General features: G+C 46.7%; 2 protein-coding genes across 11 annotated transcripts in view; one reads left to right on the top strand and one right to left on the bottom strand.

The window, feature by feature from the left end:
- The window catches only part of dlgap4b (discs, large (Drosophila) homolog-associated protein 4b), a 46,521-nt gene extending 35,630 nt beyond the window's left edge, over positions 1-10,891 (bottom strand). For 6 of the 7 annotated variants that reach the window (XM_057031387.1, XM_057031389.1, XM_057031392.1 and 3 more), the window contains exon 1: positions 10,547-10,891. The gene's annotated coding sequence lies outside the window, so the exon portion shown is untranslated. The remainder of the gene's footprint in view (positions 1-10,546) is intronic. The other variant, XM_057031391.1, reaches the window with a different exon arrangement.
- Positions 10,892-15,906: 5,015 nt separating this feature from the next.
- LOC130523894 (A-kinase anchor protein 9-like) lies at positions 15,907-19,567 on the top strand. 4 transcript variants are annotated; one of them, XM_057029501.1, is made up of 10 exons: positions 15,907-16,149; positions 16,228-16,323; positions 16,532-16,603; positions 16,800-17,000; positions 17,106-17,135; positions 17,227-17,355; positions 17,438-17,477; positions 18,114-18,271; positions 18,561-18,697; positions 18,787-19,567. In XM_057029501.1, the coding sequence occupies exons 1-8, from the start codon at positions 16,117-16,119 to the stop codon at positions 18,125-18,127; spliced, it is 615 nt and encodes a 204-aa protein (XP_056885481.1). In that variant the 5' UTR covers positions 15,907-16,116; the 3' UTR covers positions 18,128-18,271; positions 18,561-18,697; positions 18,787-19,567. The 4 variants fall into 4 exon arrangements, with proteins under 4 accessions (XP_056885481.1, XP_056885479.1, XP_056885480.1 ...); XM_057029499.1 differs by having other exon boundaries at positions 15,908-16,323; XM_057029500.1 differs by having other exon boundaries at positions 15,908-16,323; positions 18,377-18,697.
- The last annotated feature ends 5,191 nt before the right edge of the window (positions 19,568-24,758 follow it).

Here is a 24,758-nt window from a genome sequence, read left to right as displayed (position 1 = left end):
TAGAGCAAACCAGGACGCTCAACAGATAGAGGGAGGAAAAAGCAATCTGGGAGAGGTAAAGGAGAGTGCGAGCCACTTAATTGGAAAGAAGCGGCGGGGCGGGATGGACACAAGGACACGGCGACCATAACAGTTCTGGAAAGTTGTGGGCCAGGAGATTCGGATATTTCAAACTGATGAATTGAGCACTTAGCGCTTGCGTGTCCGAGGGACACCGGAGCCTCGCAGAGATGCAGCGGCGATCGGCAGCTGTCACCGTTTTATTCCCGACCGGAGCGATTCAAATTTATTGCCGGTAAAGAGGTTTGGTTGGTCACCGGACGCTGGCGGTGCTGCGAGAACGGCTTGAAAGCCGCACATGGCGACAGTTGAAAGGGAGATCTTCATACGCTAACCCTCTCCGCTTGGGCGCCGGTGCACCGCGTCCTCGTCTGACCTCCCATTTAATCGCACATTATTTAGATGGGAAGCTCGCTGACGCCATCACCTTGTGGCGAGGAGACTCTCTGGTCAAATATTCCATAAACGAGGATCGTCCATCACCGGACGAGGTCGTTACCGGATGAACTAATGTGCCTGACCAACAGCGCTGGCTGCAGCCAATCAGCTGTACGGGGATCATGTGACCTCCCTCTGGCTTCCGATCTACCTGTAGTGATACGGAGGGTGTTGGTTCAATCCCAGGCCCTGCGTCTCTACTGTGGGAATGAGGCTCCTGAGCGCTGAGTCAGTCACAGTCACTCTGAGTGGTCAGAGGCGATTAGCAAAGCGCTATAAATACAGATAATTTACCACGTGCACAATCTGAGGCAGAGCGGGAAGAATTGTGGGGAGCACAAAAGGCATCAGATTGAAATTACAGCCGCTATTTTAAGCAGCATCAGTGAGTCGCGCCACATTTGACATTTTAAACTCAGGTCTGCCAGGGCTCGTGCTACCTGGTCATTAATGCGACGTGTCTGCGCCACAGACCTCATAACTCCAGGATCCGCACCGCGGCTGAAGCGAGCTATTAGATCACCCCGCACTGGCAGATTACCCGCCAACCCTTTTTTAAAAATCTGTCCTCATCAAAGGAGGGTGGCGTTCGTGGCGGAGTGCACAGATCCACAGTAGCACCAGCGGGCAGCTTTCCCGTCACCGACGATGGCTGGAGTTCACCAGCTCGCCGTACCCCGGGGTTCAAATGTCAGGCTGTCACAGCAATTTGCTAATCCTGTCGCAGATGTCAGACGGAGAAGTTACTCTTGGGTTAGAACACAGACGAAAAAATTCCGAGGAGGACTTGAACGCCGATAAATGCCGAAAAATCAGAAATCGTCGTTTTTAGATGGAGAAAAGGGAACGTTACCCTCGGTAAACACTATATTTCCTAAGTGCTGCTTGATCTATACCAAATGCTAATCTTATGCAAATTTGGCTTATTTAAAGGCCAAGTGTGTACAATTTGGTGACATTTAGGAGCAAAAAATGTGGATTGTAAGGATTAAAAGCCTCCCCCTCTATTTTTTGAGCATGTCAAACAACCTACGGTGGCTGTGGGGGGAACACCCCCCCATGATTTCCAGCCCAGAATCCTGGCTTTAAAAAAACAGAATGTGTCGTGTTTGCGTTTCCGCCACACCTCACAGTTCTGTACGAATGTGTCCAAATCAGGCTGTTGTTTGGAGGAGTGGTGGTTGGATCCACCATGACCGTTGTGGTCTTTCTTCTGCTAAACTTGATTAAGATTCTTCAGCGTTCCGCCTGTTTCGCCGTGCGCCCAACATTCAGCTCTGCTAGCTTGCTGTTCACTCATAGATTCGGTGGCGTTGAGTCCCAACATAACTAGAATAAGATTAGACGCTCTAATCCTTGATCTTTACTTCAATCCTGACGTCGACCCACTGTGTCCGGCTCCTCTCGGGCCCACGTTCTGATGCTTCCTTGTGTTGAGGTCATTATATAGGTCAACAACCGGAGCAGTGGCAGCTGCAGGAGGAGAGTGGATGGAGGAAAAGGGGTAAAGAGGGCAGAGAAAGGAGCGGCGGGAACGCCGAGGGAAAGAAGATGTAACTAAGCAATAATAGGAGACAGAAGCTGACCCCGGAGCAGCCTGGCCCGAGCATGCTCAGAGGAGAGGGAAGAAGAGGGAGCAGCCAAACGTTCAACAGATATCAACATCAGGACGTGGAGGTTTCTTTTCCCGTCCGTGCTTCCCGGAAGGGCTCCGCCTGGACAGAATCCATTTGTCGCTCTGCTTTCTAGCAAAACCTCTCTGTCAGAGCGGCGCGATTAACTGGGCAAACAGTTTCCTCCAGAAGTCGGTTTTAGCGAGGCGGCCTTGAAATAGACCGGCCTATTTTTGTCCGGCGAGCACAGCTGTGTGCACATCAGGAAGTGTGAACATGCGCGGCTCTTTCGAAGGAGACAGATGCCTGCTGTGTGCCGCACTTCTGCGGAGGACTTCATTACTTCTCTTCATCCATAACCTGTCCTCCTCTAGCACCTCTGTCCCCTCCTCCACCGGGGCACCAGTCTCATTTCCACTGACAGCGGCGCTGACAATTAGGTCAGCGGCTGGCCTATTTAAAGCGTTCAGAACTCAGGGCCTAGATTTGTCCTGTCACCGACGTGCTTCGGAAGGCCTCGGCGCATCACAAACGGCAAAACTTTGGAGACAATGTCGTTGTAACGGGCCACTAACAGGAGGAGGCATGTCAGCAGGCGCGAGGTCGAGGGAGGTTTTTGCATTAAACATTCATGGGCCCGTGTGGCCTCCAAGCCGGTCTAGAGTGTTCTGGTGCTGTGAAGGTCAGCTTTCACGTACAGCACCTTCCACACACAATCCGTATCCAGATGGCTCCGACCGCTAAGTCACTCGCAGGGTCACATGGCGTGACCTCGGTCGAAGTGAAGCGCTGAGCCTGGCTGTACCGGAGTCGGGAGTCAAATCTGACCGCTTTCACTCCAAAGAAGCACTCCATGCCCAGAAGAGACGTTTTGATCATCTTCTACTTTATTTGCCTACAAAATAGCGACTTAAGTGTTACGTTTTTTTCCACACAGAACCCTCAAGGTCACATTGTTTTCCATAAGCGCTTCAAGTCTGACCTTCAGGCTTGTTAAAGAGAACGCAAATTGTCCCTAAAACAACGTTAGGCTTGTAAAAGGGAGTTGTTGTTGTAGGAAAAACAGGTCTGCAGGTTATTAGTGGGGCTCTATCCTGATCCATTGAACAAGCTTTCCTGCTTACTCGCATGCTCTCATTATTCACACTCGTCATTAGCATGTTAGCGCCATCTTTGTGGGCGCGCTAGCATGCTGGATCATGGCGGAAGGGATTCGTGCGAAGAAACATGCACGAGTATGTACAACTGACAGAAAAACAAATCCCTGTACACCCCCCCAGGAAAAGCCCAGTCAATTCAAGCTGTTATATTACCGCTAACCGCTGGAGCGGATTCACTGTTGCTCCTCCTCTACACTCAATTGATTTATTTTGCTTGTGACGGCGCAGCAACCGTCCATGACGGGGGACGAGACCCGCCCGCGGCGAGAAGGGCGGCGGCCTCAAGGACTACAAACTAGGCACTCAGGAAGATTACCGCCCTCGCTTCTGAGCGCCATTAGTCTGTTTTTACTCTGCTGCATAGACAAATGTTCCTGTTCAATTACGATTTCATTTGGATCCGTCCCGTAATGACGTTAACCCACACGGACCCGCGTCGGCGCAGCCTGCGTGCAGATGGAACATCTGTAGAGCCAACGCACGCTAAAAGGGACGGAATGAAACCAGGTCACGGACACTTAATAACAAAGATTCCCTCACATGAGACGATAACTCAGTCGGACGCAGAGGGAATTCCTTTTCACTGGTGGGTCTAAGTGGGTCTCCTTCCCAGACTGGTTAATGGTGCTTCAGTGACCACCGGGGCAGAGGGCTGTTGTCATGGCAAAAACAAAAAGGGTGCAGTGTTCCACACGGATATTGATATTATCTCCTGCTCATTTAATCCCGGGAGGTTTTTAGTGTGAGCTCCAGGTCTGAAAACACACTTTTTTTTTTTTTTTAACTGGGAAATATGATAATCTGGATCTGGAGTCGCCTCCCTGGAAAATAGTTTTTGACTCGATTCTCTGTTTCCATGGTTAAATTAACACTGGGCAAATATTCAAGCGATGAACGGCGACAGTAGCCCGCCTCATGTTGCAAATGAGGAGAAATTGGAAAACTGCGCGTCCTCGCCGTCTGCACTGTGATGAGGTCCGAAACGTTCTGGCGCCGTTGATAGCGCAGCTGAACGGCTGTTTGGGTTTAGGGAACACAAGTCGACTCCTTTGGTTTCCCTTCCTGCACTGAACTCAGAACTGAGCTGGTGTATTTCAACCGCCCTCCTGTAGGGGGCGCACTTCCCGATCAAAAATTGACACTGATGGTCAAGGTAACTAATTAGGTACCTTCTGGTGGACTGAAGTTAATCAGAAATGAAGTGGTCAGAAATCCGGAATAACCTGGTTTCAGATATTATTAATGACCTTAAATCAAAATGGACGTCTTCCTGCCCACCTGGAGGCTCGCAGACTAAATCCCACTCTGCTCTGGACGAGTTTCCTGAACCGATATTTTGTCACCTCCTCGACTCCAGAATTCAGAGATCAAACCGCTGGTCCGCCCGTGGACACGTCAGCCGTAAGAGCATTTAAGATGCACGTAAGCAGCGTGTTGTTTGGACGGGAAACCAAGAAAAGCAGAGGGGAAGAGCTGGTACCAAAGATCAAAGACAAGGGCGCTTTGATCGATGAGGCGTCCTGATTAATACATGTCATTGTGTGTATTCTGTCTGCGCTGAGCTATCAGGAATTCTTTTTGTGATCTGAAGCTTCTCCACGTCTGCCAGGTGCTCCGTGAGTCACCTGCCGCTCAGCACTGCAAAACAATTCCGAACAAAAGACGCTGACTTTATTTATAGTTCAAAGATGGGGGCTCATCGGAGCGCTCCGGGAACCACAAAAGGCGGAATAAATGCAGAAATATTTTAGGTTTGTTTCAACTGGCAGGAAACAGTTGGTCGCAGACACAAATCATGCAGAGTTTTCGGAAGTTTTGGGGGATTTTCATCATTAATAGAAGCCACGGCGCCACGCAGTCGTGAGTCGTGCTTTTTCTGATCCGTCACACCCCGACTCCAGGAACAAAGCGGCTGGCTAATTTTCATCAGTCTTTTTTGTTGGAATCGCGCTTCGTGACGCTGTGGATGCTCGTGCTCTTTATCCAGTTTCCGCAGAACACGCCTGGATTGCGTGAATAAAACAGCAGCGCTTCCTTGGAATCGCAACAGGAAACTGCCTTGATGTTCAAAAACGGGATTAAAGAAATGTCTCAGATCAGTGAGAGCGCTCCCAAAGTTCCTCTCCCCGCCGCAGTGCTAAGCTATTGTACACAACCGCCAGCGGCGTCCGTCTCAGTCCCATAGAACCCAAGAATCTCTCACCTGCGTGCTCGTCACATGTTCCGATGAACTTAACGAACTCTTTTGAACCTTCTAATCATCTTTGGTGAAACATCCTGGCTGGAGGAAAGGTGTGACTGTTGAGGAGGCTCCGCCCCCGTCCGTTCCTCAGTCCTTCCACGGCTCTCTCTTCGGTGGACTTGCATCTCAACGAGGCTGGAGCCGAGCGCGTTCTCGCCGATAATGAACAGTTCTCTCACCGACCTGATGGGCGAGAGCGGGTCAGCGACGGCAGACCTTATCAAAGGAGCGCGTGTGCGGCGGCGTTCTGAATAGAACGAGGGGGGTTTTGAGCTTAATCCCAGCCAGATCGGAGGATCAATACTTCAGTGGGTCCCATCTGTAGGCGGCACACGGACGGATGTAGAACAAGCCTGGCGATTCTTCTGGATTCTATTAACGGCTTCAGGTTTAGTTCAAAGTTTCGCCGACTGCAGGTCAGGACCCGGTCCAGAGCACAGAGACTCTTCGTGACTCATCATCATATTTTTTTTTGCCCACTAACTCCAGTCGGCCTTGAGGCAGCATCGATCTCCCAGCCTGCCACCGTTCCTCTGCACCGCCGCGGCTTAATAATCCTATGGAATTAGCGCCCACGTTTTTAAATCTTCCTTGGAGTCAGGAGCTGTATCCCGCTATTCTGCTTCTTTTTTTTAACTCCCATTTTCCACAGTTACTTCTTTTGAGGCTTCTTTTATATCTCTGCTCCAGGTCAGAAGTTGGGACGTTGCCTCATTCAGCCGGTGACCACCCCTGTCATCCTGGCGGTGCTCTTCCTTGGCTGTCAGGAATACTGACTTCCTGCAGCCTTGGCTTTGGCCTGAGGTTGCCAGGCAACAGGTGAAACCTCCAAAAAGCCACTGCGCACAAAGAACCCTTCTTAAAACAGCCACCACAAATAAAAGGATGAATAAATAAGTGGAATAAAGAGCCAAAAGAGGGAAACACGGAGCATCAAAATCAGGCAGGACTCTGAATGGGCAGCGGATGGTTTGACCTCTGCCGGCCGCAGCATCGTCTGACATTTAGGCTTTTTTTCTTTTTAATGATCGCTTCATCACAAAGGGTCTGACTGCTGAGGCCCCTCACTCACAGCAGAGAGGAAGAAAGGATTAAGGCCATTGAGAAGAGAGCCGCAGAGAGCTGGCTTTGCATCTTAATGCACCCGTGTGAGTGGAATGCTCTTGTGTGGAGGCAAAAATGCAACCGCTGCAGCCGGCCGGAGCCATTTCTGTCACTTTTTAACTCACGCTGTCAGATGGCAAAATGTTTCAAAAGACTAATTAAATCAGTCTCAGTAAAATGTCACTCGTGGCCTCTATTACATTCATCATCCAGCGGGTTAAAAACACAAACGAGGCGCTCTTGCTACAACAACAACCGACACTAACGTGACCATGGCCTGGGCAAATGTGACAAATGTGGCACAACAAGGCGACAAAGCAGGAAAAGTGGAGGAGGAGGCAGCTAGCGCTGCTGCTAATTGCGCTAACGGCAACAAATTGTGAATCTTTTATGCCCACGGCTTTAAACTGACCTTCATCCATATATGAGAGAAACACTTTAGGTTTGAACTGAAACACAGTCAGGATGCGGTGCTGGCTGTGCACGGACATGCTCCTGTGTTCAAAACACTGCTTTTAATCCAGTTTTGCACAAACTAATCGACAAACATTCTGTAATTCCACCCCAAATCCTTGACTCGCAGGTGCACAAAAGGGGATTGTTCTGGCGCCGTTAATGAGCGTTTCCTGTCGCCTCTCCGAGGCAAGCAGCATGTCATGTTGTGCACGGAATTACAACAGCCTCGGTGGGACGGCTCCCCTTTTGCCAGCCCAAGCCCGTGCCAACGTGCACGTCTGTGCACGGCGTGGCCGGCTACGAGCTGCAGGGCAGGTGAAAAAAGGTTTGGCCATCGGTGCCGAGTCTGCCGCCACATGTGGGGAGGGAAACGTAAGGCTTAATTAGCGCGCACGGCCCTGAATTTTGGACACGCGTTTGAAGATGGAATTGATGTCTTACTTCAGATGAGAGGCATCTGCTCGACTCCTTTGATTCTGAGGGGATGAAGTGGGAGGCTTGGAGAGGACGGGGGGTATTTTTCCAAATATTTGCCTTTCAAACAGAATCCACAAGTTCTCCCTCGTTTAAGCTAAAACGCACAAACCCGAGCGGCATGTAAGCAAAACGCGGATAAGAGGTGTGTCACGTCGCCCTCGTTGTTTCTTCCTTGGTTTCCAGAACAGATTACAGACAGGGATTTGAAACTTAATCCAGTTTGCTAAGAGTTCACATCTGTGGTGGCTTCAAAAAGGAGGATTTCTCACTTCTCTGCGTGTGACAGAACTGAGAATGCGATTCAAAGAAAACAGAAAGAGCTGACGGGTTGACATTTTCACCGCGTAAATTATTCAGGCTAATGCCGGACTGTTGTCGCGCTGGGAATTTAATCTTCACGCCGAATTTCTGGACCATTTTGTTCGTTTCAGGCTGATGTCATTCATTTGAATAAATGATGTCACTGGCAGCAAGAGTAGGCTTTAGCCAAACACTAATGCTAGGTGGTATTTTCACAGTTGTTAGCGGTTTATATGTAAGCATATGATGACTTTATAACTTTGATGAAGATAGTTTTATGTTTGATACACGAGCTAGCTGAAAGACGTTAAGGTTAGCTAGCATTCATGGATTCAGCTGCTGTTGAGGGGCGGGCCGCTGGTGTTATTACTGTCCTAAACAAGCGTTTTAAAGCTATTTATAAAGCTGGCCATGCCTGAGGTTCTATTCTTTTAAGTCTTAATCTCGCATCGAAAAGAGTGCACTCCTTATAAAACACAACAAACACTCGCGCTGTCATCTATTTTGATGAAATTCCATAAAGGAGTCAGAAAAAGGACTTGAAATTGTTTTCTTCCTTCGAGAGTTTCCAACTGGGGGAATGACGACATCTCGTCTCCTCGGCGAGGCTGTTTAAATATAGACCTCTGCGACTTCATCTCTTCCTGCAGCACCGGAGTGTTGATGCATCATCGCGCACCTCCTCCTCTGTTCCTCCACCTCCAGCTTCACTTGTGGAACTTTTTCTCTACGACCGTATTTAACATTGAAGCTCTAATTCTGACTGAACCCACAGACCCCAAAGAGCCGCGAAGCCTGAGTCAACTTTGTAGAAGCGCAAGGAGGGAAAAGTTTTCACCTTTTCCCACTTCGCCTTCGTCGGCCTCTTGATGCAATATGGTGAAATCTCGGTCGTCTTCTCTGAGCTCTGGGATAAGCACCTGTGACTGGAGTTATTGGATACAGGAGCGCTCTATACGTAATAAATAATCCTCTGCATCCTTCTGGGCAAAAGGACAACTTTTTCTGTCAATATTACATGAAAAAAGAGCCATCGGTGTGGTCAGATAAGCAAAATTAAGGGCAAAGACACCACCCTGCACTGAGAGGTTAAGCATAAAGATCATGGAAGTTATTAGATAATATCCATGATGGTTGTAGGCTCGCTGTGTGTGCGTCCGTGTGTGTGTGTGTGTGTGTGACGGAGACAAGTGGAGAGAGGGCAGAGTGCTGCTGAGAGTGATAAGATGCGATGAGACACGGTTTGAGTGAGTGCAGGAGGAACAGAGGCAGCGTGTGTGAAAGTAGAAGAGCCAGCGAGAGAACAAGAGAAGGAAGATGGACGTAAATGGCTACGGGTTTGCAAAGCCCCCCCCGTCCGTTGAGGGAAATTGAGGCCACTAACGCAGCAGTTAGGCTGCTTTTCAGGTCACTCATAAAAAAAAAAGAAGCTGCGCTAAAAGGGTAGCTGGACCTAAATCCATTGTCAGTTTAATGGAATGAGAGACGCAGCAACCTACTAACGGACTCACGTGTGTTGTAGGAGATCAGATGATGAAGATCCCGCTGCCGCCGCTCTGCAGCTGGCTCAGGATTGATTTGATTTAACTGTCTGGAAAAACGCTATTGATTAACCATGATTAGCAGGCCTGAACCAGCACGGCTGGATCGGCATCAGTTATGGATCTTCTGGTGCCCGACAGCAGCTAACAAGTCATTGTTGCTGTTCCCACTCATCAGTCTGTGTTTTTACTGGCAACAATCTTGCTGCCAATGGACCCCCCCACACACACACACACACACCTTCCACTGATGGCTGCAGCTTGATCCCAGTGTGGGAAAGTGACTGCTGACCGGACACGGGCGTCCTGGTGATTCATTCACGCTTGCAGACTGACCGACCTTGCACGCACCGACGGCGGGGCATAAATCACCCTCGCTGGGGGGATCGGAAAAGTTACGACGCTCCTTTGGAAGCGTGGTGGTTCAAACTGGGATGGGGGAGGGGGGATGCACTAACTGGGCAAGGATGAGTGCAGCAGTAAAGCGGGCAGACAGACAGACGGCTTCAGTCACTGTCATTCCAACCACAACAAGCTCGGGACAACAAAGCGCATCGACAGTCAGCTTCAGCAGCCTTCGCGTGTAGACTTGACTGCTTTCACCTCCCTTACAGCCTGTTTTTCCTGTAATGAAGCACACAAAGAAGGGACTAACCCTGCACTCTGTGATTAACATGTTATTTACCCGATCTGACATGTCAAGAGAGCTGCAGCGGAACGGGGCAGGAAAAATAACACACTGCTGCCTCATATATACACATATATATATATGATATGTGTGTGTGTGTGTGTGTGTGTATGTGTATGTACGGTATACGTGTATGTGTGTGTGTGTCTATGTGTATGTATATGTGTGTGTATATATGTATGTACTGTATATGTGCGTATATATGTGTGTGTGTGTATGTGTATGTGTATATATATATATATATATATGCAGTATATATACATACACACACACACACACACACACACACACACACACACACACACACACACACACACACCAAACATGAGTCAAACATGAGTCACCCTCCCACCCACTGAGCAGCAAATTTTGGTTCATCATGTCTGTCACATTAAAGAAAAAACAAAAACAACACAGCGGATTTGACTTAAGCAGCATTTTTTTCCCCCCATTCCTGCGCTTTTTACCTTCCCTCCAGGGCGCCTCCGGAAAACTGGAAGCGAGGACTTGGAGGAAGTATCCGTGTTTTGTCCGTAACTTCCCGAGCGGAGCATCTGCTTTCCGAGACGCGGTGATGGTGCAGCGGGAGCATCGGCGAACGCACGCCAAGTGTCAGCGTGTCAGGCGGCGGAGAGCGGGCTGCAGCTGCCTCATTTGTCCGATGAGCTCGGGTGTCTCCGGCGGGGGACAAAGCGAGAGCCCCACTCCTCCGCGGTCTCCATCACCGAGCGTCGGATCCACCTCCGCGGCCACAGACAGGCGGGTGCGCCGGGAGGAAGTGAGCCGCTTCTGCCGGTCAGAGGCTGATAGAGAGTGCTGCAGAGAGAAGAGAGAGAGAGATGGGGGGGCTGAGGAGGGGGGGGGGGCAGAGAGAGGGGGGGGGGGGGGGCGAGAGTGAGACAGACATAGACAGGAAGTGGTGGGGGAATTGTTTGTCATCCTATATTACATATACTGTATATTACAATTTATTTTGCACCAGAGGGATCGAGAATACCCCAAAGTGACGCCAGAGCCTCTCTGTCGCCCTCTGGTGGAAGGGTGCAGTAAGAGAAGCGGCCCCTTTCCCTGACGCTGACTTGGACGCTTAAATTAAAGGGATTTATTTCTTGCGAGGTGATTTGTGGATGGAGGAACGTGATTAATTCCAAAACCGTTTTAACCTGCTACCTGTTGGATGCCGCGACGGGTCGCGGAATGTTAGTTTCCAATGTTTGGCAACACTGCATCTTTATTTGATGACTTTTACTCTTTTCTGACCCACCTAATAAATCAGTGAGAGGCTAATCCATGAAATAAAAATATCACAAAGAGCACCTCCAGCGATTTGTCAGCGCGAGAGTGTAACAATCTTATCAAAACCTGGTCACTGGCTCTAACTTCCCTCACTGATGAGCCATGACGCACACAATCAGTGTTGTTTAGCACAAACAAAGCGTTTCCACATTTAGCAGCGAGTTTGTGTTGCGGCGTGCGTGTATTCTTGTGTGTCGTTAGGAGAAACAACAAACGGCATCAAAGAAAAACAGCACATTTTTCTTATCTGTTCTTATCAGACCCTCCTTTCTGTGCAGGGACTGTAATTCATTTTGTCACACTTGCTTTAGCTTTATGAGTGTGTATTTCATGGCAATAAAACACATCCTGAGGTTAAGTGGAAGGGGGTGAAACCACACACACACACACACACACACACTCACACTCACACACACACACACACGAGACACAGCAAGGGACAGAATTCAGGACCATGGACAGCTCAGGGAATCTCCTAACGAGGCCAAAACACGTTCCTCATGTTCTTCGCTGCCACCTCATTTCCAGTGTCGGTCAAAGCAAAAAAAACCTAAGCGATACCAGATCCGGCGGTCAACACGTGCACGCCCATAAAACAGTAAAGAGGAGCCACGTAGAAGCTACACACCACTGTCTGCAGACTTAAAAAGACAGGAAGGCGGATGAAGTGTGGTGGAGACATCAAACAAGATTTCGTCAAGCTAATGCAGGGGGCCGGCCACGGGGTTGCTGCTTCATTACAGGCCTGTTTCCACCTGTCACTTCTGATCTCTATTGTCCTCAGGAGGCGAAGGCTACAGAGAAAACACAGCAAAGGTCGCGGCATACCCTGTTGTAAAGGTGGACGCTTCTACATGTACAGAAAGTTACAAGAATATCAGTTTTACTGGAGGAAAATGCTTTTGTTAGCTTTCATTCCCAATATTTTATGTGATTTTTCAAGGCCTAAAGGTAGATCTAGAGTCCTCTATACCAGTGTTGTGTTGCTGCTAACATATTGAGGATCGATACCAAAACAATAGTCGAGTAATGCACTTGAAGGGTAGCCACTTTCCCCATTCTACTTATTGAGCACTGCTCCATTAGTCCTGTCTTTGGGCACTTTGAGGCGAAAAAAACAAATTCTGAGCGGGTCCCGATATGGCTGATTTATCTCTCTCCAGGAGAGGGATCCTCACATGTGGGAGACGTTGCAACAAAAGGCAACTTTAGCGGCTCGACTTTTAGCTTGACTTCCCTCTTGCCTGTCTGCTGTGGTGCCAAGTAAAAGAATAGCTCAAAGGCCCCAACGGAGACAGCCTGATTGCTGAGGCTTCTAGGAGGCAGATGTGCACGTGTATGCGGATCCTCCTTGTGAGAATTCTGATCACGCTCACTTGTACCGTGCACTTTGCAGGTAAGCTCAACTTGCTAGTGCTTGAATCAAAGTGGCCCCCGCGGCAGCACTACTTTTTTCAGCATCTTCGGGGTAAGAAAGGACTTTGCTTCATTCTGATTGGAGGTGAGGCAAGTGTGTGAGTGTGTGTGTGTGTGTGTGTGTGTGTGGGTGCTTTTGCAATAGGTGTGAAGCACTCAGAAGACACAAAAGCTAATCACAAGTGATTGAACACCTTAATAGGCACATGAGTGAGCTTGTGGTCTGCAGCCAAGTGATGGGTTAAAGCATCTCTGTCATCACGTGACCACATACTTTCAAGAGCGTGAACACACTCACAGTCAAAGACACACATTCAGAGCTCTTTCAGCGATCTGTTCCTCATAATTACAAATCCAGACATTAATATAGACGGAAGGAGTTGGACTTATGAGTGCTGCTGGTAGGAAATAGTCCTCACTAAAAGACAATTTCTGCTCCTGCTCATCAGCGTCCTTGACAACACCAATTAAGTCCCCTCGACAGCTCATTAACCGTCCAAACAAAAGCCGAAGCTACATCAAACGGAATGCTTGTGTGTCACTGGATGATGAGAAAACAGGCCCACGGGTCTTGTTTTATCCCTCTTCTTCCTGTCATGTCAGACCTACGAAAAATGTTCAATTTTCTGCTTCGTCAGTGAGGTGAACAGAACCAGACACTTCATAACCTGGGCGGATCTTTGGGAAAAAGGCTAATTCATCAAAATAAAAGCTAGTTCAAAGTTGTAAGTAAATCCCCTCCGGTGCACGTTTTGCTGCGGAGGGAGATGTCAGTGCAGTCACCGAAAGGTCATTAGAGGTCATTAAAAGGGCGCAAGCGTTGTCCACATGGTCCATCCTGAAAATGCGACCAAACCAAGATATCAAGTCCTGCACTCAATTTTGGGTTGACCCATCAAAAAGCTGACTGGGGAAGTTCTGTCTCCTTAGGGGAATTCTGGGGGCGCCGGCCCGAACCTGTGACCTTTTGAATTCAAATGACTGGAGCACTGAGAGATGCAGCCTGCTGACGACATGAGCGCTCTTAGCATCAGCGCTAGATTTTAAGGAACATACGTGTTTGGCGAGTGCCAACGATCCCCACAATGAGTCCGCTTGACTCCCTGGAGCTCACACCTTTTATTCCCTGTTAGAGCCAAACAAAGGAACATCAAATCAGTGCGCCGTGAGGACCTGAAACGCACCATCGATTTTTTCTTAACATTTCTTTCACTCAATTTTCTCTTTGTTTTCCTTCGGGCTGAAAATGTCACCTGATGAAAGGTCAGAAAAATCGTCTCTCGCTCAGACTCAGGCGCGTCGGGGTTTTCAAGCCCATGTCTTTCTTCTGGCCCCTCAAGCCAGCGTGTTGCTGTTCACAGCTCTCTGTGATGATAACATAATCTGTGAGTCAGAAATGACATAAAGTGGGGAGAGAAAAAAGCAGGGAACAGATCAAAGACAAAGAAAAACAGCAAAGGCATATTTATGAGTGGAAATTGAAAAAAGTATTGAATTAATGGGGTGTTTTTGTCCGAAATGTTGATCGTGGTTGATCAAGGAATAGATATTTGATTTTGGTGATGTTCCAGATTACAGAGATACTTTCACATTTAATCTTCTAAAAATCAAAGCAAAAGATTTTTAACGCCCTATTATGATATGTAACCTTGTATTGCTACTGCCTTTAATGCATATCAGTCGAGTCACACATAAATCTCAAAAGACATGATATCAATCATCATCATGAGAAACTGTCAGTAAGCATCAATGTATCCAACCTGGATAAAAACTGGATGAGTATTTATTGATGCTTTTAATCCAAACCAGATCACTTCTGCCAACAAATGCCCAGTTTCCAAGATGAAAAGAAACATGCTGCATCATGTTAGCATGGAATTTGTTATGTTCTTCTGCCTCGGATGTGCCTGAAGTCACCACTTACCTTTTAATATGTTTTTGTTCCTTCTGGGTGCAGAATAAACTTATGATTCATTTACAATGGGGTGGAAAATTAATGAGGTAATCAAGAAAAGAACAGACCTAAAAATGGATTGAGGATCCATCTGTATTTTTGAAATTGTTGACTTTGTAAATGATAAACGTGGTTGTAATTTTTGAACAGATGATAAATTGCTAAACACTCCAACCAATCTCAACCACTCAATAGGCTAAATGGATTTTTTCAGTGGAAGTGCCCCTCCGGCCGCTGGCCGATGAGACACAACCACATTCCCTAATACCAGGATGAACATTTAGAGATGGAGGGGAATTAAATCAGCCAAATGGGAGCAGTAGCAGCTTTGCAGCAGGTATAGACCAGGGGATTAGCATCGGTGGTCAAAGTTCAACGCTAAAACTGTAGGATGAGCTGTGGTGCTGAATGGATTTATAAACCAATAAGGACAATTCTGTCCAATATGTCAAATGGACAAACTCAAACTCCCATGAAATAATACACAACAAAGATTAGTCAAGGGGAATGTTACAAGTTTATATAGTTTGAAAAACAATCCCCTAACAGTTGCTAATAATAAAATACAAATGTAATAAAGCAGTGCTGGCTGAAAATAGAGAAACACAAATACTTAAGATAATATGCATGTTTGCGCCACTGCAATAAGCATTAATCACATTTAGGCAAAGGTTCATGTTTACAACAAATGTCCTTTTATTTACCTTTAATTTATATATTTTGGTTTTGGTTTCATGCTGACAAAACTAGTAGGATGAAAGCCTTGACCACAATCACCTTCATTACACCAAAATTAAAGACAGACCTGTATCACCATCCAATATTTGGACATCACTGTTACACAAAAACTCCAATTTTGAGGCTCATGTACGTGTTTCTAAAAAAAACCTATAGAAACAGATGGAATTCAAAAGTGCCGTTTGCTTTGCATGTCTTTAATATTGTTCTTCTTACATTTTTTAATACGTAGAAAGCAGCCTGTTAGATAATAGGAGAGAATGAAAGCTTTGATCATCCTGTGATCAAAGAGAGTTGTGTTGTACAGCAAAATTTTGGTGTAAATTTACAAAAACAAGAATTGTGTTGACAGTAATGTATTAAAGCCACTCTAAAGGTTCCCAGAGAAATCCACAAAATGGAAGCAACCCGACAGAGAATGGAGAGACTGGAAAGAGAGCAGGAAACCCAGAGGAGACAGGTGAGAGTGGCAGATATCCTGGCTGTGCTCTGAGCTCTGACTGAACAGTGTTCACGGCGCAGCAAACCGCAGTCGTGTCCAGAACGCTTTCTAGGAGAGTGAGGAACAGCCTGCAGCTGCAGCTGAGGAGGAAGGAACAAATCAACAAGATCCTGCGAAAAGGACTGATCAGCATGCGCAAGCAGCTCCACTTAAAAACGACCCGGGTAGTTGTCAGTTACAGTCCGCCACCTACATCGTTTACCTCTTTTTTTCATTTACTTTTCTTTTTCTCACCCTGCCAGATAAGAAAGTACAAACTGCAGAATGAAAAGCTGACGGAGGAGATGGAGGAACGGATCGAAAACAAGAATGAGACCATTGTCGATCTGCACATCCAGGTAGTTACAAAAGCGTCATTTCCCCAACATTTCGGATTTGTCAGACGCTTCAGGATTTCCCCCCATGAGAGGGATTCCATTACGCAGAGCTTGAATTATTCTTTTGCTTTTCTCGGGCGGATGTTTGCTTCCAGACCAGACAATTGACAGCTGCACAGAACATGAGGACTGAAATCTTTATTAAGCGCTTTATTAACGCTTCTTCCAGGTGCAGTGTATGAAGAAAGAAGTGGAACAGTTTGCACTTAAGGAAAAAGCCATTCAGTCTCAGAAGGAGCAGGTTAGCGCCTTCATTCCATCAGTAGATGAGATCTCCATCAGAGTAGAAAGACCAGCAGAACTTTAGTTACTGATTACAGAGCTCTTTACATACGGATGTGGTCAAACTGAGGCAAAATCAAGTTCAATATTTAAGCTACTGGCAGAAATGAGTATTCAGCAACATAAATAGTCTGTTTCCCTTCCTGATCTCCCAGCTTACACAAGAGATCACAGCCATGAACGCGTCTTTACAAAACCAAGTGTATGAGAACGCCATCCAGGCGAACCAGTTGGCCGATCTGCAGCAGCAACTGGACCAGAAAGAGGAAACCATCGCCTACATGCTGGATTACAGGCAAAACCTTGAGGACAACTATTTGACAATCCAGGAAAAGATGGACTTGCTTGACCATGAGGTTGGTACTGTTTAAATGAGTTTTAAGGGAGAATCAGCCCTTATGTTATAGATTGAAACATTATCTGTTATCTGCTGCTGGATAACAAATCCCTTTCGTTTACAGATGGATCAGATGGTGCAAGAAAGGAATTTGGTGTGTTATAGTGTTTTGGCATTGAAATATCTTTAAGCAGTTTGAGAAACGTATAGAAGAAATGATACAAGGCTATTCTCACGCCTCTCAGATGCTCCATTACGTGGTGACAATGCAGGCCTGCCTGTACAACGATGTGGAGCAGTGGCTGAACCAGTTGTTGGAGTACGATCACATATCCGAGGGCAGCATGCACAAATTTAAGAGCGTGCGGGAGCAGGTCAGCACCCAATCACTACTGATCCTAGCTAGTATCAGGAGTGTGGTCATGTTGTCTAATAATGATTATTCTCTCTTTACAGGTCAATTTGTTGAAGCCAATATTAGCAAGAAACCGTGCAGGTATCAATTCTGTCTTAGCTTGCACATCTAAAAAGGTTGAACTGGCTAAAACTGGCCGAAAGACGCACTTTTATTGAAGAGTGTGCTCCAGCTGTTTGCTGCCTGGTCTTGAATGTAACTTGTAATCATTCAACATCTAAGAACAGGCAGACAACGTGTGAATTACCAACTGGCTGATTTGTGTTGAACCCATTAAAGTTTTAGATGATGAATATGAAGAAGAGGAGGAGGAGGAGGATGATGATGAGGATGATGATGAGGAGGAGGAGGAAGATGAAGATGAAGAAGAGGAGGAGGAGGAAGAGGATGAGGAAGGAGAAGACTGGGAAACGACAGACAGCGAAGTTGCAGTGGTAGGACAGCAAAAAGAAGAAGGGGTGGAGGAACAGGAAAAGGAGATGGTAGAAAGCCAAGAGGTTGAGGAGGGTGAAAAACAGATCCAAGAAGAGAAGGATGATGAAGAAGAGGCAACAGAAGAAGAAGAAGAAGAAGAAGAAGACTTCTTTAGATTTCGACACCAGCATACCATTTTTAGCCCCACTCACCCAAGGTTGCAACATTTTACTGGTTTTAGTGCCGATAAAAGGAAACGACTATTTGATTTCTTTAAGCTGAATCTTTATATTTCTTCCACAGGCGTAAAAACGTGATTGAAGATATGTCTGAATCGCCGTCACATCACACTGACTCATCCCAATCAACGCTTTCAAGCAGATCGACTTCGTCCACTGACACCAGTGACTCTACTACGTCCACGTCCTCCGAAAGTGCGGGAAATGTCAAGGCTGCGAAAAGTAAGGCCGACATTAATACCGAAAGGGGCCGCTGAGTCACAGCCGTTGCTGCGAGTGTTCCAGAAACTGGAGGGAACATTCACAAGGGGAACATTTTCATTTCAGAGAACAAACTCAAATCCTGGTTCATGAAAATATTTGGGTTGAAATCAAGGAAGGAAGGAAGGAAATGTGGAGTCTTTGAGAGAAACCGTGAAAAGAAGGAGAAGGATGTTAGGAGTTCCGAGTGTTGTCCCTCGCCCTCTCCCCATCTGTGTCTTGTCTGTTTCCCTTGTCTGTCAATTCTCAGGGTGGGCGGAACGGCTTCCAGACTCTCACCCGTCAGGCGATCGAAACACACCCGAGACTGAGCTCCAGTCAATCATCCACACCAGCCGTTCACTTGAAAAGCCTGGTCAACTCTCCAACCATCGACAAATCGTTGTGGTACAGCCTGGCTCCTAAAACTCTGTGTACAAGTTTGCTTCCTCGTTCCTGTTTCCAGTCTGGAATCTGATTATTTATTTCTCCCGCAGATCGCTTTTCGGATGCCTGTTCGCACTGCTCAGCCTGCTCCAGCGAGACCGTGTTTGTGTGCTTCCAGCACCACTTGGTTCTGTTCTCTAAGATTCTCAGTAAAACATTCTCAATCTCACCTGGTTGTGTGTGTCTGCTTTTGGGGTCTTGATTTGTGTCTGCAGTGGTTGAGGTGGACACCACGGACGTGGGGGTTGGGGCCGTGCTGTACCTGTGCTCTGGCCCTGACAATCGGTTACATCCCTGTGCCTTTTATTCCCGCCGTTTTACCACCGCTGAGGCCAACTACGATGTGGGGAACCATGAGTTACTGCCAATAAAATTGGCGTTGGAAGAGTGGCGACACCTGCTGAAGGGGGCCGAACAATCTTTTGTGGTCTGGACCGACCGCAAGAATCTCGCCTACATCCAGTCAGTAAAGAGGCTAAATTCTCTTCAGGCCAGGCAGAAGAGCCTGATGGTGGAGGAGGCCTGATGGTGGAGGTGACCTCAATGGAAGAGTCTGCGAGTGGAGCAGGCCTGACGGTGGAGGTGGCCTGATAATGGGACAGGGCCTGACGGTGGAGGTGGCCCCTAATGAAAGAGCCTGACAGTGGAGGAGCCCTGATGGTGGAGGTGGACTCCCATATAACATTGTACCTACTTCATAGACCAATATAAAAAAATAGTTGTGCTATTTTTTTTTACCTCAATTTGTTTTAAAATTGAAATGTGAAATATTCAATTTTCTTATATATTGTTTATTGAATAAATGTAATGCAAATATATGAGTTTGAGGAGAACAACAAATTGAAGTCCCTTGTGTTTTATTTTTGTCTGATAGGTAATCATTCTCTACTTCTAGATTTAATCAAAAGAATCAGGTCATGAGAATCCATACAAAGGTCATGTGGAGACTCTTCGATAACAAAGTTTCACTGTGTTTTTGAAATGATAAATACACCATAAATAAAAGAGCACAGTATAGTTTCAGCGTGTACAACAAAAGCCCCCAGAGTCATTTCTCAAGCAACAAGATCTGAAATTATTTCTCCTTTTGATGAAAAACTCATTTGAAGGACTTGCCTCCCCATTGATGACGGGAGGGAATTAATCATAATGTTCAAAAAGACACATCTTTACAGTCAGAACATCAGGACACATTTATGCATCGTCCTGACTGTTAAATAAACAAAATTTTTCCTTTCTCGACTCTCCCCTGATCATTAACCACCAAAATAGTTTGGTGGAGACCAGGGAAATTCATCTTAGGGATAGACTATACTTTTAATCAGCATGGAGGATGTACAGAACTTAACCTTTTTTTTACTTTCTATAATCATTTTTCAAAGAAAGGGATTCTCCAGCATATTCGGGGCCACCACGTAACTCCTGGGGCTGCTTGACCCACATTCAGAACTCAATTTTACGTGACGAGTGGATGGCAGGCACGCTGGGCACAGCAAAGAACGGGGTCACACTGTGCACGACATGGTGCACAGCTATATTTATTCAAAGGAGGTTACCTCCAGCAGCCTCTTTGAGTAGCGGATCTCCTATGAAGGCCAGTTTGTCCTCCAGAGGTTTCTTCAATGAGGCCAGAGGAACTGATCTCTCTGTGACACACTGGCTGAAATCTGGCTTCTCCAGTTTCTTTGTTCCACTAAGTTAGTTCACCGTGAAGAGGGAAAGGTTTTATCCCAACCTCATGGTTCAGGTTCATAAAATATCCAGTTATATGTTTAGTGTGGATCTGGGCTCCCCCTAGTGGACATTGTGTGTAATGTTTTTATTTTCCTGACAAGTTGAAGCGGTGCAGAGCCTGACCTCAGCTTCCCCCCTCTGCCTCAGATAAACTCCAGCCCACCAACCCCCCCCCCCCCACTCTTTCCCCAAAGCTTCACCTTTCAGAAGGGTGTTATCAAAGTTGGGTTTCCAGGATTACGTTTTAAAATGACCTCGTTTCACACACATCAAGAGGGATTTTCCTCTTTTAGACGAAGTGGTGGAAATTGTAAATTTGAAGGTATGTAAAATCCATTACCTTATTTTTTTATTCATTGTGGCTATATAGAAGCAATGTTTACATTTTAATGGCTTTCCTTCAAATATGCTGACATGGCTTCTGCCTAAAAAAAATAGCAGTCTTTGGAATGGTATTGAGGGTTTTTAACAGTACAAATGTTGAAACTCTGGGACATGTTACAAGGTAGGTTTGTGCTAAAGGGAGAAACCGCCGAGCTGTTTTCTACTGGATGCTCAGATGAGAGGTAAACAAAGCAGGTTAGTGTGTTTCTTAGCCAAGAAACCCATTTAATCCTGGAGGACACACATCCAGGTTCCACAGACAGAAGCGGTTCTGAGCTCTGGTCACAGAGGAGAATCACACCTCTTAGCCATAGATGCTGGGACGGCTTCGGGCCTCTGGAGACCAAAGGTCCTGACCCCTTCGTGGTGTCAGCTGTGTCAACCCAGCTTGAGGATTCTTGGGTTTTGAGAGAACCATCTTTGAGTCTCTAATAGTAAAATATCACTCACAGAAAAACAGAAAGTTTTAATCGCTTGTGCATAAATGAGGATTACTAAAATCATCAGTTTAAGGAACAAAATCTTTGGTTTTAGAAGAAAATACAATGATTTTGATGTAGCTTTGCTGGCAGCAGTGTGAACTCCCTTTTGACAATCCCCCCCACACACACACACATTCTCGTATTTCTATCCTTTATAGATGTAAACATTTCCCAGCTCCTTAACCTAACCCTATTATCCCCAACCCTAGCCTAAATCCAATTCCAATCCTAAACTTAAAACCATGTCTTCACCCTCAAAGTGTCCTTTGAAGTTGTGGAACCAAAATGTCCTCACTTTGAAAAAAGGTCCTCACTTTGCTGGTAGAATCACAAATACAAGGAGAAGCACACATACGTAAGATACAGCTACTCATAATAAGTAACTTGAAGATTCCAGTCCTCTCTTTCCCTCTTTTTCATTTGTGTTTTTAACATCCAGCTGTGGGAACCAGATGTGTCCATACATAACCATACCATACCTAAGAAGGATACAGGTAAACAGAAGGTCATAATAATCTGTAGCAACAGTTTACGTGCTATTGAGATTTGATTTATTCAACCGTTTAAAAAAATGCGAGGTCTGTCTTCACCCAGCTGCAGGGAGGGAACCCTTGTCATTAGCCCTTGTTTGGTTCAGACTTGTCTCACCGGATCATCTTGTCCTTTTTAGGAGATCCTCCTCCAGCACTCCAACTTCACATCGTTTTCATTTCACATGCTTTGAAGTCTCCAGATGATGCATTGAGGCTACACAGAGCACATCCAGCCCTCTCTCTATGTGGTCTGACAGTCAGCCAGAGACCTCTGTGCGGCTCTAGTTACAGTCAAAACACAAAGCTGATGCTTGACAAAACCTGACACCTATTGGTGATGTTCCGGTACTGCAGGGTCAGGTCACCCAACTACGGGTGGTCCGTATTTTGTCTGTATCCTCATAAAAATATCATTATTGTCTGTAATGGGAGATTTCTCTCCGAGACCTACTGTGTTAGGGTTGGAAGTACCAATGGCAAATCTCAGGCATGCTAAAAGCAGAGGGTTTAAGCTCCCACAGTTGAGTGCAGCATTAATCTCTGGTCGCTTCACTCACCCCGATTGGTTGAACTACATCTATGGTTCATCCTTCACCTAACCCTGGCCAGTCGAAAACAGCCAGTCCGGGGAGGAAGACAAGAAGACAATGGAATCGTTTAGAGACATTCCAGGAGAAATGTACTAATAATGAGTCAAAGCACAGGGGAAAAGGCCCACAGGGATGCAGATCTGTGTTTTATGAATCAAAATTCACTTCTTACCACCTCTAGATTACACAAATAATCCCTAATTTCCTCATGTCTGCCCCTGTGACTGTCAGCGGGCCTCCTGCCTTCTGTCACCTCCTACTCTGTTTGCCAGGACATCTGGTTCAGGCTCTGGGTGCTGCTTCGTTTTTAATGCCTGCAATCAGCCCTGACGAGGGGATTCTCGGAGCCTGAGACACAGAGCGGCGACGGCACACCTGTTGCCCTCTCACCTGAAACAACACTCCGTGTGTGCAGCGCTCAGTCGCTGGCTCAGAGGCGTGTTCGGGTCTCTGCGTTTCCCACGACCCGGCAGCAGGCGTTGTTTTCACCGACCACTTTCCCAAAACACCATTGTGTCGATAACTTGGCTTGCGCAAGCACGCACAGTTGAGAGTAAACCGCTCAGTTCTGTCCTTCGCTGTTTTTCTTGAGGCTACGACATTCCTGCGTCTTCCCTAAAAGATTAACCGAGTATCAGCGAGGAATACTTGAAAGCCTGTGGGATTATTACAGTAGACTGAGCTGATGACTAGAAGCAGGAAGAATGTGTGCAGGTCAAGAAGGGGAAATTATGACTCTCAAAGATTTTGTCTATACACAGAAAGCACATTATATATGCATTTGAGTTCAGGAGAGGAGCCGTTTGGAATTTAAGTGGCATCACCAGTGCCACTGAGCACCTTCTATTGGCTGCCATACGCATGTTATAGCACATGTGTGCTGATATTTGGTCATCTAGATCATAATTTATTCCGTTAATCGTAGATCTTGGCCAACCTGCATACAAACAGGCTCAGTTCTCAGGGTACAGAACCAATCCTGGCTGATGAAGGTGAAGTCAAAGTGTAACCTACTATTCTGAAAAAGCAGCATATTAAATTAGCATTTAGCTTCTAATGAAGAATGTGTAATTGTGTGTTTTGTTCCCCTGCAGCCACCGTAGTTTCACTCACATGAAAGTAAGATAACTTGTGTGTATCCTGACCTCAAGATGCTGCCACATCATACGCAGTGGACCTTGAATGCAACTCCTGCCGCGCGGCAGATTCAGGCTAACGCCTGAAAATTGCACGTTGGCACCGTTAAAACTATGTTGACGCAACTCTGCTAAACCGACACATATGGAGAGCAATTTAAAGTTGTTTATTGGCAATAACGTGGCGTTTAGCAGGGCAGGAAGTGCAACTCCAACAGAACCTAACAACATAAGCCTTTAATACCTGGCAGCATCTGAATGAACGGTGAAAGACACGCGGACGTGCACGCACATGCACAGCCGCCCCCCCGCTCAATCGTCCTTGAAGGAACAGGTTTTTCTCACAAGGTTCTTATCTCATGACCCGCTGCTCAAAAGGCGAGCCTGAAATCGTCTCTGACACATCGGCGGTGTGGACAGATATCATCTGAGGAGCAGTCTGGCCCTTCTGGACGTTGAAAGAGTAACCAGACGGCCTGAATCTCAAGTACCGGGCCCCTGAAACTTGACAGGAAGTGATGTCACAGCGGCAGATCTGCAGACGCTGATAAGCTCGCCCTCTCTGGGAACGCGAACAGATAACAGCTTTGTCTTCTATTTTCATTTCGTCTCATCAAGACAAGAGGGAACACATCCTGAAGCAGTCGTTCAACACCTTAAAAGTGTGTGGAGCTCAGCAAGTGCGTGGTCAATGCTGCGATTGTCTGTAAAGAAAACACTCCCCCCGCACATAAAAGTTAATGAATATGGGCTCGGAGAACATAAGCAGTCTGGTAATTGATCCAAGAAGAGCAGGGGGTGGAATGGCGGGGGAGCGTCAGTTTCCCATCATCAGCCGGTGGTGATAGTCACTGTGAGTCACGAGTGTGGGTCTCTGCCATGATCCTGGCTGTGAGAGGAACCTGAGGGGGGCCTCATCAGCCACCTTGGGGGTCTCCAACTCACCATAAAAGAATGACCTCGGGGAAATGGTCTCATTTTGCTGTGTGTTTATATCATAAACGACTTTTTCATGCTTATGCGGCTGCCTAATGAACCCGCGTGGGCGAGCGCTCCAAACTTCCTGACTGCAGCGGTATCTCCAGGAACCCTTTTGTGTACATTCCTCTGTTTTTGTTCTCCCCCTTTCTTCTGGTTCTGTCTGTGTGTACTTATGTGTGTTT

This window comes from Takifugu flavidus, chromosome 4, assembly GCF_003711565.1.
Source record: "Takifugu flavidus isolate HTHZ2018 chromosome 4, ASM371156v2, whole genome shotgun sequence".
NCBI classification, from domain to species: Eukaryota; Metazoa; Chordata; class Actinopteri; order Tetraodontiformes; family Tetraodontidae; genus Takifugu; species Takifugu flavidus.
The sequence above is the reverse complement of the archived record's forward strand: the minus strand, read 5'-3'. Positions and strand labels throughout refer to the sequence as shown.